This window comes from Toxotes jaculatrix, chromosome 22 (genome assembly GCF_017976425.1).
Source record: "Toxotes jaculatrix isolate fToxJac2 chromosome 22, fToxJac2.pri, whole genome shotgun sequence".
NCBI lineage: Eukaryota > Metazoa > Chordata > Actinopteri > Toxotidae > Toxotes > Toxotes jaculatrix.
In genome coordinates, this window is record NC_054415.1 from 13,435,586 (window position 1) to 13,453,703 (window position 18,118).

Below are 18,118 nucleotides of genomic sequence, written 5' to 3' on the forward strand. Positions count from 1 at the left end.
TCAATATTTCCAGGCTAAAATTATCAAATTGAATCCACACAGTTATATATGTGTAAATGACTAGAAAATCACCTTTTATAGTAAAATAGAAAATATATAGAGGTACAATATAAACATACAGTAATTTGGCCTTTTGATGTATTCAGGGGTATTTACACAGAAAGAGTTCAGACATGTTCAGACACACAGATCTGCTCTGAATCACTTTCTCGTTTAACTGCAGTTGCTTCTGTGACTTTATGTCAGTGGACGTGAAACAGACACAGATTCAAGCTGCAGCAGCGTTTGAAAGCGATTCAGAGGTTGATTGATTTAGTCCGACGCAGCGGCAACATTTGGATTTGCTCATAAATGAAAACAGTCATAGCAGGTGGCACGGGGACACAGAGGGAACGGCAGGGATTCAAAGTCACAGCTCTCAGCCTCTGACCCCCACTTTCAGTCTGAGCCTCTGAGGTTCATCAGAGCTGAAAAACTCCCAAAATATCAGTGAAGCTCAGCTGTTTATCTTTCCCTTCTTTCTCCCTTTGTCTAAAATCTGAACGTCAGCAACAACATGAGAGCTGTCTCTGATTAACAATGTAATGATTTGCCTCTAGCTGATTACACTGGTTGATTATTCTGCTACAATAGTGGTCTCAGAGGTTGTGATCTTTTCTCTCCACTATGAAAACATTTGAATCCAACAGTCAAGCCTACAGGCAGTGTTTGATACTCAGAAGAAAATCTGACTTTAAATTCCAGGCTGCATCTGAGCCTGATGACACTTTTCCACCTCCTCTCTGACCTTTTACAAACGAAACTAACGCGCGAGACAAGACGCTGATCCCCTTTAAGAAAATAGATAAAAATCACACATCATTATTTTGGCATATTAGTCACACAGTTGTTGTATCAAAACTGATTCAAAGTACAATAACATGAATTACGAAAGGCACGGGGTACCAGAGACCATGGAGCCAGTGGCAACGAGACAGACACAGGAAAATTTAACAGCAGTAAATACCAGCGGTCATTGTACGGTCACTAGTGAGGCCTTAAAGATTTTGGTTATTAAAACTTTATTCTAAATGAAGGTACGTGGAGGTTACAGCCCCAGAATCAGCTGGTTTATGTGCAGTGCATAAAAGACTTTGTAGAAAAACGTGTTAGTGAAAATGTCATTTCTTGTTCTATCATCTCATCGTTGAACTTTCATCTGTGTTTCAGTTCTATTTAGTTGTATTTTTTGATGGTCTTACTTTAGTTTGTTCTGTGTTGCTTGTTCACCAGTTGGAATTTTTATTAATGTTTTTTTTTTTACTTTTTTAGAAGAAAGAGGGAATACATGAGAGTGAGGGAAAAGAAACAAGCCCGAAATACTGAGAAATTACTTTTTTTTAAAATATGTATTTGTTTTATATTTATTTCGATAGATGTTTGGCCTTTTCTCAGAAGTTCTGAAGCTCAGCTGCTTCAGGCTCCGTGCTGACCAGCAACAGATACACAGCTGGACAATTTATAGGTTTTTGCTTGAAAGGCAGTGAAGCTTTTTTTTTGGTACCACATTTTAATAATGAACCTAAATGCCTCGAGGGTTTTTCACATTCTTATAAGACATCACATTTAGAATTATACATGTCAGCGTGTTATTCATTAAGTTGTTGTAATCATCAACTTGTCGAAGATGTAACTACGTGTGTTTTGGTCCAGATAATCTGCAGCCCTTTGTTTTTTTGTTTGTTAGAAGTAAGTGGTGGAGCTCTCTAACCAGTCAAATGGAGTTTTCACAGTCTGCCAACATTGTTTATTTAATGTCTTATTACTCATCTGTAAAACATTGGAATAACCTTTATCAGCCTTTAGTTAACCCCTTTTAAAGGTTGCCTTATTAGAAAGTGGTACCATTTGTCTCTCTCAAAGTAAAAGTCTGTTGGTCACTGTACCTGACACCATGATTAACACCAGTAATGTGCCTCTGGTAGATTCTGTAGCGTAGCCTGCTGTGCATGCTGACACTGACGGTATGAGGAGTAAAGTCACTTTTAATGATCAGTCTAAACCTGACGGACGTGTTTAGTGAGCTTCTGAAACACATGAGAAATGTGGCGATAAAGATTTCAGGTGTAGTCACCGTGTTAGAGAGCTAAGGTGTATCGAGATCCTGATACTGGACTTTATTCATCTTTAATAATGAGTTTAAGTATGTTGTTTTCAGTGTTTTTGATGATTTAAGGCTTTACTGGATTATACTGGATCATTAAAGTTTGCTTTAACTTATCATCATCAAATAAATGTTGATTCCACAGTGTAACGGCTCTAGAATAACAACACCATTGGTGTTTAGTCTGTTTCCATTTTAACTTTTATTTTTACATTTTGAGTAAAGGTCTCTGGTTATTGGACATATTGTATATTACAGCATCAGCATGCTCAGTGGACCCAGCTGTGAACCACAGACACAGAGCTGATGCTCTTCATCAGTTGTGTTTTCTGTATGTGCACGTGTGTGTGTGTGAGTGTGCATGCGTCTACATGAGTGACTCCAGGCTCTCTGCGATGTTGGTCTGCCCCAGTGGCACAGACCCGTTGGTTTCTGGACTCTGCAGGGCTCTCTGGTCCTCCTGGCTGCTCACCAGACTGAGCACAGCTCGGTACAGATACTGGTACTGCTCCTGTGGGGGACAACACACAGCTTCGAGGCTGCACCTGCCATTTTCTTATGTTAACATACACTTTACCAGCTGCTTCTAAATTATGCTCATAGAATTTTTTCTAAATCTGAAAACTGGTAAATATGTCCGAAAATAAAAAGTGTGTGTGTGTGTCAGTACTTACTAAATCATTAAATACCCCAGGCCTCATGAGGTTGGTCATTCGTGCCACCTGGTAGACATCCACAGCTCCTTCCTCTTCTAGCTGGCTGGACAGGGTGGTGAGAGCACAGAGCAGCCCTGATGTAGCACCTCCCAACCTACACCACACACGCACACACACACACACACAACCAAATACAGCAAAATGAAAACCATGGTGGTCATGGTTTAGAAAACTGACCCTCCTGTGTGCGTTGTACTCACGGATCGTGTACGACTGTAGGTCCGTCTCTGTGTCTGCTGTGCTCTCTGACTGTGTTGAGCAGATCAAAGCAGTTCCTGATGGGACTGTCTGGGTTTGGCCAGCAGGGGGCGCTGTACTGACGCACCTCCAACACATAATTGTTCTAGATGGTTGAAGAGAAACAGAGAGGAGAGATTAAGATGTGTGAGAGGGACAGTGCAGTGTATGTACAGTGTATTTCCAATATGCTCTGTGTGCTTGTGTTACCTGTGGAGACTCCACTATAAAGTCCTGCACCAAAAGTGTCTCATCGTTGGACAGAGACACATGCTGCTCCCCCGAGTACGACACACTGAAACCCTCAAAGCTCATTGGTTGGTCTTTACTGGGCCAGTAGACACAACACTCTTCACTCTGACATGAACAACAAAACATGTAGGAGGGTGTGTGTTTATATACAGTCATTTATGAGTATTATATACATCATGTGTGTATGTGTTTGGGTGTGGCTGACAGTGTGCGTACCTGACAGTGTGTGTCTGGCAGACGAACAACAGTGTGAGTGTTGTGCTCCCAGATCATTCTCCAGAAATCAGCCACCGTGCTGCTCAGAGGAGTCTGGCTCACGATGAACTCCTTACTGTGGTGATGTCCCTGTGAAAACATGAGCAGCATCAAACTACCAGCAAATATCTTACAGATGTATTAAAAAATATACAAAGCTGCCCTTGAATAAAATGGTAATAAATACACAATTGCCCGTTGTCTCACCATCACGTAGGAGGCGTTGATGTAGCCGGTGGCGTTTGTTTCTGAGGCCGTCAGACAGACTCTTGATCTCTCCACTGTACAAAAACACAGTGACATGAGTTTACAATTAAAAATCTAAAAATAAGAAACCCTGCATTGTTTATGAGCCTCTTATTTTTTAAAACAGATTTTGACAGTGGCCTCGACATCCACCCTAAGGCTACCATCATGTCAGCTGATTTTGTGCTCTTGCTGATGCATCTGCCCAAATTCAAAAACAGGATTAGCACAAACCACCTGTGGTTCTGTGGGTCCTTCATGTGTCTCAGTCTTTAAGGGCAGTTGCCTGCTTTGCCCAGCTTTTAGTGATCCAGCTCTGCTTACCCGGCATCAGAGCTCTGGCTCTGTTCCTCTCGGCGTTGCCGTCTTTCAGGGCAGTGCTGTAGTCTGCGTGCTTCGCCTGACGCTGACTGATCAACTGAAACACAACAGTCAGTCAGTTACCCTCATTATATTCAGTGTGTTTAGCTACGTGAGGATAAAGTGTTGGCTAAATGTGGACAAAAAAGTTGTTTACTTTGAACTGTTTGTCCATGCGCGTCCTGCCTGACGCCCCAGGTGTCAGGAGGTCAGACACGTAGGTGTGGAGGAGGTCAGAGGTCACAGAGGTTTCGCGGCTCAAGATGGCCTCCACCAGAGCGTCGTGGATGAACACGTACTGCTCCTACAGGAGGGAGACAGACAGAGAAAGAGACACTATGCTCTCAATAAGGACTGACTGAACGGGCACTGAGGACATTGTGTATGTGCACTTGTGCGTCTCCTTGTGTGTGTCTTTGTGTCAGTTCACTTACCTCTGTCTGAACCAGGAAGTTCCTCTGAGTCCGGACATGTTTTAGGAAACCAAGAACGTTCACCGTCCCCTGGTCCTGGATCTGCTGCAGCATGCTGTCTATCACTATGTAGGTTCCTGTCCGTCCTACACCGGCACTGTGATGAGCACACATTTCATGTCAAACACATAGTAGCTTTCTTGTTGTCTTCATTGTCAGAGAAGAATCGGTCACTACCTGCAGTGTACCAGAACAGGTCCCATCTCCTGTGTCCGGGCCCGGGACGATGCTCTGATGAAGGACAGCACGGGCAGAGTGTATTCTGGGACGCCCATGTCTGGCCACTGGGTGTAGTGGTAATGGAGGACTGTGTGTTCAACTCTCTTCTGAGACGTCTGGAGGACCAGAGAAGGTCTTATTATGTGTCTTTGTGTATTTGTGTGTTTCTGTATATGTGGACACTTTTTGTGTTTTTCGTCACTGCAGCATCTGCTGTTACATGACGTTTGTGTGAGATGTACCTTATTTGTAGTGTCTCTGACAGTGAACGTCCGCAGCGTGTAGTAAGCCAGGGTCTTGCTGCTTTTCAGGGTCACCTGGTATGGACCGTATTCCTCCTGGTTCTCCTCCGGCCAGTACTGGTCACATTTTGTCTGAAGAACGATACAGAAGATGAAACATAACACAAGAGCAGATGAGTGATAAAGAGGTGTGAGAGTTTCAAAGGGTAACAAAGAGTACGTCAGAGTTCTGTGGCTGACATAACCAATTCAGACCATAAGGTGGCAGTAATCAAATAATGCTTAGGTCTTTGAAAAGGCTCCGTCCATCCTGCTGGCTGTTTATCAGACACTGATTTCTCATTTCATACTTCAAGTGATATTCATATGAAGGCCTGAACTGAAACTTGAAATAATCAATATTTTAACATTAATAATGAATTAAATTAATGATTAGTTCAATTTGTATTGTGGAAACTGATGCTACCTGTCTGCTCTTTGTTACAAACAGCATTCGCTTTAAAGTAAATCTGGGCATCTTAGGATATAGAATATAAATAATATAAAATACAAAAATATAAATACCCAAATTTAGATTTCCAAACTCTACAAGAAGATTTAAATTCTACATGTCATCATGAAAACAGAGACGTCTATTAAAATAGCCAGATGTGTATGTATAAGAACAGATCTGTGTTGAAGCTGGTGTTTGTCACAGATGGCTGAGGCAGCAGCAGAGTGACCTCCCACCCGTCCTTTCTCCTTGAGGTTGGTGATCATGACGATAATGCCGACATTCTGCTGCCAGATCATCCTCCAGAAGTCTTCCCTGCCGGCTCTGAGAGGCCCCTGAGCAGCAATGTACGCCCTTGTTCGCTCGTAACCCTACAGCGAAAACCACTATTTTAACCACTATTTATTCGGGAAAACACTGGATGTACTGAGACGTGTGAGTACATGCAGGAAAATTAGATTTATAATATTTTAACAAACTTAAAAAAAAAAAATCTACTTACATCAACAAAGTTAGCATTGATGTAGTCCCCACACTTCCCATCTCTGTCCAGGCTGTTGGACAGCTTCACTCTGCTGTGGTCATCTGTGAGAGAAGACACACAGATCAGCTTCACTGCTGGCTCGTACTATTACACTTAAAAGCTGAACAGCGACGTACAGGCCAGTATGTTGATGTATCGGTTCTTGCTCTTGTTGTCAGGGTGATTGGAGCTGTCGGCGGTGATGCCCATGTCCACTGTGCAGGCTTGCACCTCCTGAAACAATACACAACACAATATACAGTACAACACAAACAGGAATCAGATTAATCCCTCAGAGGAAGCTAAACGAGCTAATCAGCACAATGAGCTACGAGGGTGAACATCAAATGTGGCTGTTTCTTATTTTATTGAGTTATAGCTGTGCAGTGCATGGATGGAAGGATTATCATTTTTATTTCAGTTTTATACATTTTTGGATTAACAGAATATGTAAACTGCCATTCAGAAGTCTCCGTGATTGACAAATACTTGAACTATCTCAGTTTGAAAGTTGAAAGCTTACCATACAGACCAAAACCTAGAGAAGAACAGAAGCTCTACCTCCATTTTTGTCAACAAACAATAAAAAAACTTACATTTAATATCACATCTAAAAAACAGATGATGCAGTCTACAAGAGGACAACAAAGGGTCAACAGAGGGTCAGATAAGGGAGATTTCATTTTTCAAAAACTCAAGTTTTCATGAGTTAAAAAAAACAAAAAACAAACAGCACCTCTGCAAGTGGAGAGGGGTCATACTGCAGGTGTCTTACCTCATAGGATTCTTTGACAATCTAATGGAGGGTGGTGAGGATGCAGAAAGCACGACGATGGTGGTGGAGGTGGTGAAAGGAGAGTGGGAAAGGGGATAAGATGACAGACAGACAGACAAGGAGTCAGTGCAGGTACAGGAATATGGGGTTCAGATACACACACAGAGGCGGTGCTAAGTGGGAAATACACACATTTTCCCATCTGATCTGTGGACTTATTACTCTATTATTCTACACTGTGAAATATTACAGAATTATTTTGAAAGCACCTAAAAGGCTTGTGTGGACCAATAAGCCAAGACTGTGATCAGCTTTTTTATTTAAATGAAATTTAAGATTGATGTAAAATGCAGGTTTGTTGCTGCACAGATAGAAAAGGCAAGAACACTGTAACAAAATGGGGGGAAACACAAAAATACACTGGCACAGGATACAATCAATCCTATCTGTGTGTGTGTGTGTTACTCAAGAGGTTCATGCTAGGAAACAGAGGTGACTAATGCCATGCAGATGTACCTACAGGTAACCAACATTCAGACGTCAATTCTCCACAACACATTGCTAAAATCTTGTTTCACATTTAACACAAACTGAGATGGAAGCTTATTTATTGATCTGATCTTTTATTGAACGAGCACCAAGCAGAATTACCATGGTTACTACCAAACACCTTTTATACCATATAAACAGGTTGTACATGGGCGTTACACATCAACACTGGGCTAAATGATTTTCCTGTAGAGCATGATGTTAATAGAGATATGGAGGAGCATTAAGGGGCTATGAGGAATGAGGCACTGTCGACTAAGTAGTCCTTTTATCCTGGTTAAACCTTTGTCAGCAAAATCTTGAGAAGTCTCCCAACAGAGCAGCCATCTGCTATCTTTCACTGCAGCATTGTTATAAAAACATATGGTGGTTGCTCATGTTCCCCTTGTGAATAAAAAAAAAAAAATGCAAGTCCACAGACATTTTGCTGAACTTACCACCAACTTATCATGAACATTTCACGCACCTCAAACTCCTTGAAGAAGGTGTTGGTGGCGTGGAGCTCCATGACATGCTTCACAAACTGCTTCACTGTCAGCGGCTCATGACCGTCTGCAACAACAAGGGTGAACATTCAGCTGCGTGCTGAACACCACCATTGATATTGCAATAATAATTCAAGGTGAGTGTGTTACCTGTGGCCAGCAGCAGGGGTGTAGATGGAGCAGATATGACTTTAGGTGATGCACTGTCGTCTGGGTAGAAATTAGCTGCCTGGAAACAGTTTCTGTGGCACAGACCAATCAGAATCTAAATTAACTGCACGGGTAAAATTGATGCAGACAGATATTGACCGTGTGTGTGTGTACCTCCAGTAGATGAGAATGCCCACCAGTACCAACAGACAGAGGATGGTGAGAGTGGAGACGACAGCCAGAGGAACGACTGTCCTCCTCTCCCTCTCCACACCTCCGACCAGCCCGACCCGAGACTCATGGCTGCTGTTGCTGCCTTCTGAGAGGTAAAGGGGAGACGAAGACCAGAAGGGTGGGGTGTGGTGGGTGAGAGACAGAAAGAAAAAGGAGAGAGTCAGCGAGACAGAGATAGAGGGGCAGTATCACGTATTTCCAAACAGATAATCTAGATGATAAAAACAGCTGTGCAGAACAAAATATGTAACAAGTACATTTCTGAAAACCTCACATGCAGTATGTGAGGAGGAAAAATTGAACTTCCATGTCACATTTTATCACAGAGAGGCAGTGGTGAGAAAAAGCTGAACTACGTGTATCATTTACCTTCCATTTGTTGGTCCGTGGCCTTGTTGGCATCTGTCGCTCTGAGCAGAGGGACTAAATGTCCCAGCACAGGACTCCTTGCAGCATCAAACAACAAACCGTCCGCACTTGAGAACTGCTGCAAACTCTCATCAATAACACCTGCATCACTCTCTCCTTTACCACCTCCTCCTTCTACATGCTCCTCACTCTCCATATCCCCAACAACTGGACTGTCAAGACTTGTGTTTTGATCTTCATCATCATGTCCATCACCGCCACCATTGATATTGTCTTCACTGCTGTCAAACAGTGGGAATTCTGCTTTAGGTTTATTTTGATTGACAGGCAGCTGCAGACCATCTGTTATTCTAAATGCAACTTCTTTGTTGCTGTCTTTCCTTGCACCACCTTTGCCATCACCATCCCTTTCAGCTACAGCTTTGTTATCTTCTACAACATCCCTGACTTCTCCACCACCTTCTCCAGAACCACTGACGTCCACAGACCAACTCAAAACCCTTAAATTGGACTCAGTTTCAGCCCCGCTACCAGTCTCACTGTATGCTGTCTTTCCTACTACGGTTTCACCTTCAGTTTCTCTCTCCCTTTCTTTCAGCATGCCACGGCCTGCTGTGTTATCGAGCTGTCTGACACTCTCCTCTGTTTCTCCATCCACTCTCCTCCCTCCCTCATTCCCAGTGTTATTTATTCCCTCTCCTCCTATCTTTTCTTCTTCCTCATGTCTTAGCTCACTTACATTCTCTGCTATCTCTTTCTCTGCCTCTGTTCCCCACTTTTTTCTGCCACCTTTTTTGCTTCTTGTTCCATCTGTATCATTATCTGTTCCCGTCGCCATCTTAGTTGCAGCTGACCAACTTTTTTCGCCTGTAGCATCCACCTTGAAGCTAAGAGTTAAGCTTGGAAAAGTAGAAAGGTCAGTGCTGATCGTAGAAACTTCATCCAAGTATTGACTGAGCCTGTTACGGTCAAGGCCAGAGCCTGATCCGCTGCCCTCTGTTGCTCTGTCTGACAAATCCAGATCTTTGGAATCAAAAAAAGATGTGACTGAACTGGAGCTGAGGTCGTCTTCATTGTTGCAACATGGTGAGATGGTCAGATCATCTTGAATCCCACCGTCACCTTCGGTATTTGGGGTATTTCCTTCTGCAGAATCTGTTTTCGATAAGTTGATGATACTCAAGTCATAATCGGGAAGCAGAGAAAGAGAGTACGAAGCGCTTAAGTGATCTTGAGGACCCAAAGTTGTAGGAATGTGAGTGTGTTCTAAATCCATTTGTAGATGGACAATAGAGTGGTCCTCAGAGGACTTCTCCTTACGATTAAAGTCAACACCACTCCTCTTATCTTCAGGGAGGGCAGGTGAAGGACGGACACTGCTGGTGTATTCACTGAATGGACTGAGTGTTGAACTGAATAAATCTGCTTTGGAAGAAGAGAATCCTCCTTCAGGAAAAGAGACTGCAGGGTGTGCAGGGTGGACGATCACTCCACTAGAAGCATTAGGAGAATGTGTTAGGCTAGAGGAGAGGTCAATGGTTGAGTCCTCAGACTTGGACGTGGGTGTATTTGCTGCAAGAAAAGTCAAAGTCTCAACAAACCATTGCAATGCATCCTTTCAAAATGTGTTTTTCATGCCAGGAGAGATAAAAGAAAAAGTAAGAACTGAATTCCCAGATATGGAGGACATGGCAGTTTGACTGAAGTCAAGACATTGAGATAGAAGTACAAAGACATGACTCTGAAAAGGTAGAGTTGTTGGTCAACATCATGCCAACACTGCAGACAATGTGCAAGGAGAAAGCCTGAAACTGGAAGTTATTAGTTGTGTTTCTGAATGAAAAGGAGTCAGAAATCAGCTTGGTGAGGACGAACAGATGAAGTGAATCCTGCGTTCTTTAAGAAGGACAGAGGAAAAAAAAACAGCCACCAGAGTGTGCCCTGCAGCCACACAACAGAATGCAGACCCAGAATGAAGAAAGTCCCACAAGTAGATGCTTGAGTGGATTCGAATAGATTTAACAAAACCCAGAAAAATATGACCTCATGTGGAGCCGTTACACGGTGAAAGATTTGAACCAGTTCAGAGAGCAAGGATGTGGCTGATTATCGCTCTAATCATCGGCGATGCCAGCCTTATTCTTTTCGACCATCATCATTACCACCATCAGCCACCACCACCGCCATTATCAACATCATGCCACTATACAAAATGCCACCATGATCACAGAGAGCGACGGTGATTAGCCCAACAGCAGTGGGTGATTAGAATAGAAAGGAAATCATTACACTGCAATTAAGACCTCTCTACCCACCACCAAAGAACACGTATTTACACCACTCTGCAGCTGGTTCTTCACATTGTGAATTCATTGATACTTTTCAGTGGAAAGTGGAAGTTTAATATATATTTTTTTTTATTATACATGAGCCATATTTCTAGAGAGGGTATTCTTGAGTGTTTTGTCCTACCGTTGAACATGGGCTGGGTCGTATGCATCAGCACCTGGAGAAGAGAGGAGGTGGTGAATGATTTGTAGACTGAGTCGGCGAGGGTGTTGCTGGCAGTTGCTGCCCTCGCTGTGATCCAGAGGGGGGAGGGCGAGGAGGGAGGCGAAGTGAGAGTTTCTGCCACAGGTTTGTTCACAGGAGCATCGCTGTCTTCAGGGGACAGTTGGGAGACTCGGTCCACTTTATTATCTGTGGGACGGAATGAACATACTGATGACACAAGATGATGTTGCACGATATGATGCAACACGTGTTGTACCACAACATATGATACAGTCTCACGTGACATGTCAGGCTATGTCCCGACATTAGACAGGATTTCCTTATGACGTGTGACCTTGAAGACACAACATGATGAGAACATGATGAGAACATGATGAGAACATGATGAGCCATAGCTTGATGTCACACCATGATGCATGTGACATGAGGTGAAATAATACGACCTAATATGTCAGATGACACGCCATGAAGCAATGCAGTGTGGGATGTCATGTGAAGTGATGTGATGAGATATTGCATCACATGATTCATATAAATGGATTCAATTTTTGTTGCTGAGTGATGAATACAACTATGGCCAGCTTTCGTGAGCTTACTACACACTACATACCACCTCCACCTCCATCTCATATTTATTTATGTATGTATGTATGTATATTTTATCTTTTACAGCAGCTATTTTCTTAGTTTAGTATCTTTATTAGTTATTCTACTGTTGGAATAGTGTTTATTTAATCTTGTTCTGGCCATATTGGTCTTACTTATATTTTATTTTCACTTACCGTACTGTACTGTACCCTTGCTGTTGCTAAATGCAATTTCCCCACTGAGGGACTAATAAAGGATTTTCTTATCTTATCTTAAATTCACACAGGCCAGATCCAGAATGCAGCATCTACATTTTGAAACAACACCTCAAAAATACAGTAAAAAGAAAGAAAACAATAACAATAATTTTCAGATTTTAAGACCCTGATATCTACAGCTAAATCCATTAATCCCTGACAAAATGTAGTGAATAATACTGAAGAAATCTCAGTAAACACTAATTGCAGTAGTTCTACCAACCCAAGATGCTTTTGGTAAGACTAAAAAAAATGAAAAAAGCTCTTCCTGCCAAATCTGACCTGCAGCGGGGGTGGTGGTGGCTTCCAGTGGAAAGTTGTTGACAGTATCTTCATAGAAGATGTCTGTGACTGGGATTTCCTCCACAGGAGGGGTGTAGAGGTCCGACTGGGGAGATGGGAGGCCACTTTCACCAACTTGGTCAGGTGGATCATGATCCCTGGACTGTAGTGGATGGTGGACAAAAACAAGCAGACTGGCTTTTTAGGTTTTCTTGGATGAAGAAACTACAAGAACATAAGACATGTCTTTGGCTGAATCAAAACAAACGAAGAAACACTGCATCGCAACATTAAGTATTAAATTTAACGAGGATTCAAAGGAGGAAAATGAGGAGAAAAGAGTCAAGTGGTTTACCTGATGTGGCAACACTGACAGCGAGGCTTCTTCTGTGATTTGTCGGTGGATCGTCCGCAGCGTGGTGGTCCGAGCAACTGGGAATAGGAAGCCTGGCTGTTCAGTCACCTCAGTTACCCAGATTGCACTATTGCTGTCAAAACCTGCATTAGTAGAGGGCCGGTGTGTTGGGACCCTCCTGTCCTCATCAATCCAATTCTGATCCACATAATTTGGTTTAGACTTGTTTTGGCCCGGTTTCTTTTTCACGTTCTGGTTGAGTCGAGTTTTCTGCAGAACTGCAGAATCAGAAGGAGTTTTTGGGGTTGAACGGGTGTCGACCTGGTCCGGACTGTTCTGGTTTTCTTGGGTTTGGTCTCTTGGCTGGTTCTGGTGGTGTGTAGGCTGGTTCTGGTAAACTCTGGTCTGCTCCACTGGGATCTCCTCTACAGGGCTGTGGTCCTCTGGGGTTAAATCCACCTGATTTTGGTTCTCAGGCTTCCCCCGTCTGCCTTTAGATGAGACCTAGTAGGAAGAAAACACTCCTGATTGATTGAACATGATTACGAGGGACAGAAGAAACAAAAAAAAACTGAAGGATTTTTATGCTTTCACCGCTTTTTCCTTGAATTAGTGAATGTAAACATACTAGTCACAGAGCTGGTGCCATTGCCTTGTTTAAATTAGGTATAAAGTCATCTCCATTAATGCTCTGTGCGAAAGCACTGCACTGCTTCTGTCAGCGAGTACAACATCCCAGTCTTTTCCTGTTATTTAATCTCTACTAAACGTGCCGAAAAGTCCCTCGCAACCTTTGGTACAGCTCTCCACACACTCAATGACAAGCCTCTACTGACATAATTACAATCATTTGCATAATAATTAGGTTCACTGATATGACTGAACACAGGCCAAACTTCAGCTCCACAAACTAATTCAGCAAAATGAATGCCAACATGCAGAGTGGAGTGGGGTGAAACCACAGATACACAGACTGTCCTACCTCCCTGTTGCCCTCCAAATCTTTCGAGACAGCATCTGAATCCGAATCACTTTCTACAGAGAGAAAAGAGATAAAGACGTTTTTACAACCGAGGTGAATGTAACAGTTACAATACAAGCTCTTACTTTGTATGATTTTTTGCATGTGTGTGTGTGTGTGTATACCAGGGTCCTCTAACGGCATGTCCACTATAATCTGGTCGCTCCATCGTCCTCTGAGTCCATTGGTGCAAAAAGCCACCACCTGAACCACATAGCTGCTGTTGGCCAGCAGACTGGGAATGATGGCACCCTGTACAGCCACACAGGTAAGGTTAAATTAGATGAGCTCAAACACTCCTTTAAAACCAACCCCTCTTGTTACATATGTAATGCATGCACATGTACATAAGCAATTAAATAAGAATTGAAAACCATGTAAATACATGGACATAAAATTTTTGCTCATGAACACATAAGGTAAGCCAAGAAAAAGTTTATAACAGTCTTGCATTTGTGTTGTGTTTAGTCGGTCTGAATATTGATGACATAGTCCACAAACATTCAAATCCTTGTGCATATACACACACTCAGACTCACACAATATAGATGTAAACACACGTGACCCGTTAAGAGGCCAAGATTAACTGTCACAATTAATCGATCCCTTTGATCAGTCCAGATCCCAACAGCACGTGTACCATGAGAGTAACAGATGGAGAGTCAGAGCAGATGGATGAATCCGACAAAATGACTGGAATTTATACATGGATTACATAAGTCTTTCATACCACATCCTGGTCCCCGTCGGTCCTGTACTCCTGCTTGATCTGGTCTTGGCCCTGCAGCCTCTGGTAGGTGACGGTGTACCAGTCGATGGTCGTGTCATAAACCACACGGGGACGCTCCCACATCACTACGATGGTGGTTTCATTCTGGGCATCAGCCTGAACATTCTCTGGCTCTGAGCTGCAGGCTAGAGACAGCACAAAGAGAGACAGATCAGATCTGTGTGGATGAGATGCAAGAAAACTTAATAAAAGAACTGAAAGGAAGAGACGAAAAAAACACAACAGGAACAGTCATAACTGGACATCTACGTCTAAACAACGCAACATCTCACACTAAGTTCAGTGTTGCTGAAGGTAACAAGATGTTAAACGACTGAAAATAGAAGGAAAGAGGGAATACATTTAAAAAAGACCAACTCAGGAAGTGAGTGTGGCAATGAGCGCAAGGTGTGTGGGTGTGTGTGTGTGTCTGTGTGTGTGTGTGCGAGCATGGGATCATGAATTTGTTACAGGCAAAGAAAAAAAAAAACCTTTTCTGAATTTCTGAATACTTTATTTCAATTTCAAAAAGAGCAGCAAAATAAATTGCCTGCGCTGAGAGGAGCAGGGTTACTGAACTACAAAGTCGAGCTCCCTGGCAACCCAAAAGACCCACTTTACTCGAGGGTCGACTTTATGAAGATGGAGAGCATCGCGAATTATATCTTTTGATGAATATGACTGGGCTGACCTTGGAGCACAGCGTTACAGCTGCAGTGGAGCAAGAATGGCAATATTTTCAGACGTGGAAAAAATAAGATTAATAAACAAAGATATGGAAAGACACGTTAAAACGGCAAGAGGGTCAGAGAATGGAAATCAGTTGTTTTATGGGGTCGCAACTGATTATTTGATTAATTAATTATTTTAGTCTTAATTTGTTTTAATTATTTTCTTTTATTTTATTTAGTCTATGAAATGTAAAAAAAACAAAACAAATCACAGCCGCCCAGAGACCAAGATGACATCTTAAGATATTTGGGTTTTCTTTGACCAACAATCAAAAAACCTGCAAAGTCTGACGTTTGCACACAGCCGTAATTCTTACCTGAGAATGTTTGGCATTTATAAAACGAACAGTGAAATGAAGTGAATTTCCTTAAGCTGAGTTATAAGCAGAAATAAACGAGAATGACACAAACAAGCAGCCAACTCGTTTGGTTGGGTCCATTGATGACATACTGGGCGTGAGCACGTCCTCCACTCCGGTGTATGAGGCAAACACCTGACCCATGAACTGCTGCTGCTGCTCCCTGAAGTTGTTTTGTAGGTAATCCGTCAGCATCACATATCCAGCCTGCTCCATGGTCATCACCTCACAGAACATCTCCAGCTGGTGACGAAGAGACACAAAGAGTACAGGGTGAACAGAAATGGCAACCGAAACAAAGAAAAGAAAGACGTGTCTGTTGCATTTTTCCCGTTTCTGAGCAGCTGCCAGAATAAACCCAAAACTGAAGCCTGAGAGTGTGTGTGTGTTTAAGAGGTTTGTGTTGGTGCCAGGCAGAGGCAGAGAGACAGCACTGCTCTATTTTTGGTTAGCTACGACGTGCCCGTGCCATGCCTTGCCACCCCCGTTTCAATCATGAAAACACAGACAAACACAAGCATACACACACACACAACTATGCACATACACAACGCACACAATCACTGGCATGACCTCGTTCACTCTCCATTATTCTACTACATAATTGATGATTATTGCACAGCTGATTTCATCCAAAAGTTGCCGTTCCTCAAAGGTCCTTAAATATCTTTAGCCTGGAATCCGACTGCAGGAACGCTGGGGCGTCAGTTTATTCCACCACAAAAACCCCATTTTGGAAATTCACATTTTGACTAAGCCTGTCACACTGCATCACTTCAGTGTGACGGTTTGTTTTTATTTTGTGCACAGAAGTCAAAGACAGCTGACCTGAAACCAGCCGCAAAGTACAAACCAAACACAACAACTACAGGCAGCAATGAGAGGCTCTGGAGGAGACGTTTGTCCATTTAATATTGTCCTTTTAAACTGAAGACTAAAGCCAGTGTCCACTGATGTTTTTACATGATCCAATTCCAGGGCTTCAGTCAAGCTAAACCATTATTCTCTATGTTGAGATGTTCAGAAAGACATGAGCCTTGGTTAGAGACAGTGTACACCTGTGTATGTGTGTGTGTGTGTGTGGGACAAAACCTACTGACCTGTGTTTCTGATATGGCCACGGTGTGTTTGAAGACAATCCATTCCACGGTTTCAGAGCAGGGGGGAGCAGTCAGAGAACCATTGTAGATGTAATATTTATCTGTGTTATTAGGCAGCAAGGACTGCAAACTGAAAGCTTCCAGTGATCCACTCTTACCTGGAACAAAATGTCACAACAAATAACAAACCTTTAGTCCCAAGCTGATCAACCACTTTGAATCAAGCATTAGAAAAACATCAGACTGTATGCTACATTTTCATGATGGGTCAATGAGAGATCTTTAATATATTTATCATTTTGGAGAAAAAAAAACTTTGTTTAAAAGATAGTAATTTGTGCAGTGATCAGCGTGTGGCAGTGTGTGGCTCATACGTACGACAACAGGGGTTATATCTGCCTGAACAGGGGCTGTTAATCCACACCCCCCAGTTAAAGGGCTTATGTTACCATCTGCGCTGAGCTACATGTTCATTCTTACCGGGTGATGGCCCAGAGTTGTAGTATATAGAAGTGACCTACCAAACCTGCTGACAGTGTTCACGGCATCTATAACAGGATTAAAACTCTCATTGTCTTCCAGGCTGATCTGTGGACGAGAACACGAGACTCGACTATAACAAAACACATGAGTTTTACTTTATTTGAGGAGGAACAGATTGATCCCAAACCCTGGGTCATGAACCAACCCATTAACCTACCTCAAAGAGCACAGCCAAGGCAGCGACTCTCCCTCCTTCCCTAACAGCATCATCCAGACTTTGAAAATCATCTGGATCGTAACAGTAGATCTGCATCTGAACCAGAGAAAGAAACAGGTAGGTTAGCTGAACTCTAGACAAATGTGTGAACAGTAGACTCTTTCTTTACCTCCAGAGGGTACTTCATCCCATTCAGGCTGTGCTCAGACCCATCTGAGGTCATGTTGCAGCGGCCCCAGTGGAAGGTGATTCGACTAACTCGAAACCTGGAGCTCAGGCCTCCTCCACTCACAAAGAACTCGCCTTCCACGTCGATGGCCACTAAAACACACACGTACACATAAATCGAACCTTTATGTAAATAAAGGTTTGGACTTTTAATTCCATGTAGTTTTTTAGAGGATTTAAATAATTACTCTAGTACCGTATCCACACTGTAGTGGCTGCGTGTGAAACAGACTGTACCTCTGGTAGTGAGTTTGTTTGATGAGGCGGTAAAGCAAAGCAAAAAAAACCATCCAAATATTTCAACTTGGATAACGGTTTAACACACTTCATCACTGTGCTGTTGTTGTTTTTTTCATTATTTATTAATTACCGCAGCCATTGTTCGCTCATACGGTTTCCTGGCTGCCAGCATCAGCAGCCAGCTCCACTAAGGCTCCGCTACTCAAATCTTCTGGCTCTAAACAGCTGGCAAGATTTGAAACGCCGCTGCAGT

At 42.8% G+C, this 18,118-nt stretch overlaps 1 protein-coding gene across 1 annotated transcript in view; it reads right to left on the bottom strand.

Annotated features, from left to right (window-relative positions):
• Positions 1–2,510: 2,510 nt before the first annotated feature.
• The window catches only part of LOC121176579 (receptor-type tyrosine-protein phosphatase zeta-like), a 44,896-nt gene continuing 29,288 nt past the window's right edge, over positions 2,511–18,118 (bottom strand). The window contains exons 5-35 of the mRNA XM_041030670.1: positions 17,567–17,718; positions 17,398–17,493; positions 17,219–17,285; positions 16,698–16,855; positions 15,690–15,840; positions 14,469–14,653; positions 13,864–13,990; positions 13,700–13,752; positions 12,718–13,221; positions 12,363–12,525; positions 12,018–12,026; positions 11,194–11,442; positions 8,722–10,293; positions 8,293–8,437; positions 8,119–8,210; positions 7,950–8,035; positions 6,935–6,955; positions 6,297–6,393; positions 6,139–6,221; positions 5,873–6,007; positions 5,144–5,275; positions 4,860–5,017; positions 4,644–4,779; positions 4,367–4,513; positions 4,174–4,267; positions 3,811–3,884; positions 3,565–3,693; positions 3,307–3,453; positions 3,060–3,202; positions 2,818–2,953; positions 2,511–2,654 (exon numbers count right to left, since the gene is read on the bottom strand). Of these exons, the coding sequence (XP_040886604.1) occupies positions 2,511–2,654; positions 2,818–2,953; positions 3,060–3,202; positions 3,307–3,453; positions 3,565–3,693; positions 3,811–3,884; positions 4,174–4,267; positions 4,367–4,513; positions 4,644–4,779; positions 4,860–5,017; positions 5,144–5,275; positions 5,873–6,007; positions 6,139–6,221; positions 6,297–6,393; positions 6,935–6,955; positions 7,950–8,035; positions 8,119–8,210; positions 8,293–8,437; positions 8,722–10,293; positions 11,194–11,442; positions 12,018–12,026; positions 12,363–12,525; positions 12,718–13,221; positions 13,700–13,752; positions 13,864–13,990; positions 14,469–14,653; positions 15,690–15,840; positions 16,698–16,855; positions 17,219–17,285; positions 17,398–17,493; positions 17,567–17,718 (5,585 nt within the window). The remainder of the gene's footprint in view (positions 2,655–2,817; positions 2,954–3,059; positions 3,203–3,306; positions 3,454–3,564; positions 3,694–3,810; positions 3,885–4,173; positions 4,268–4,366; positions 4,514–4,643; positions 4,780–4,859; positions 5,018–5,143; positions 5,276–5,872; positions 6,008–6,138; positions 6,222–6,296; positions 6,394–6,934; positions 6,956–7,949; positions 8,036–8,118; positions 8,211–8,292; positions 8,438–8,721; positions 10,294–11,193; positions 11,443–12,017; positions 12,027–12,362; positions 12,526–12,717; positions 13,222–13,699; positions 13,753–13,863; positions 13,991–14,468; positions 14,654–15,689; positions 15,841–16,697; positions 16,856–17,218; positions 17,286–17,397; positions 17,494–17,566; positions 17,719–18,118) is intronic.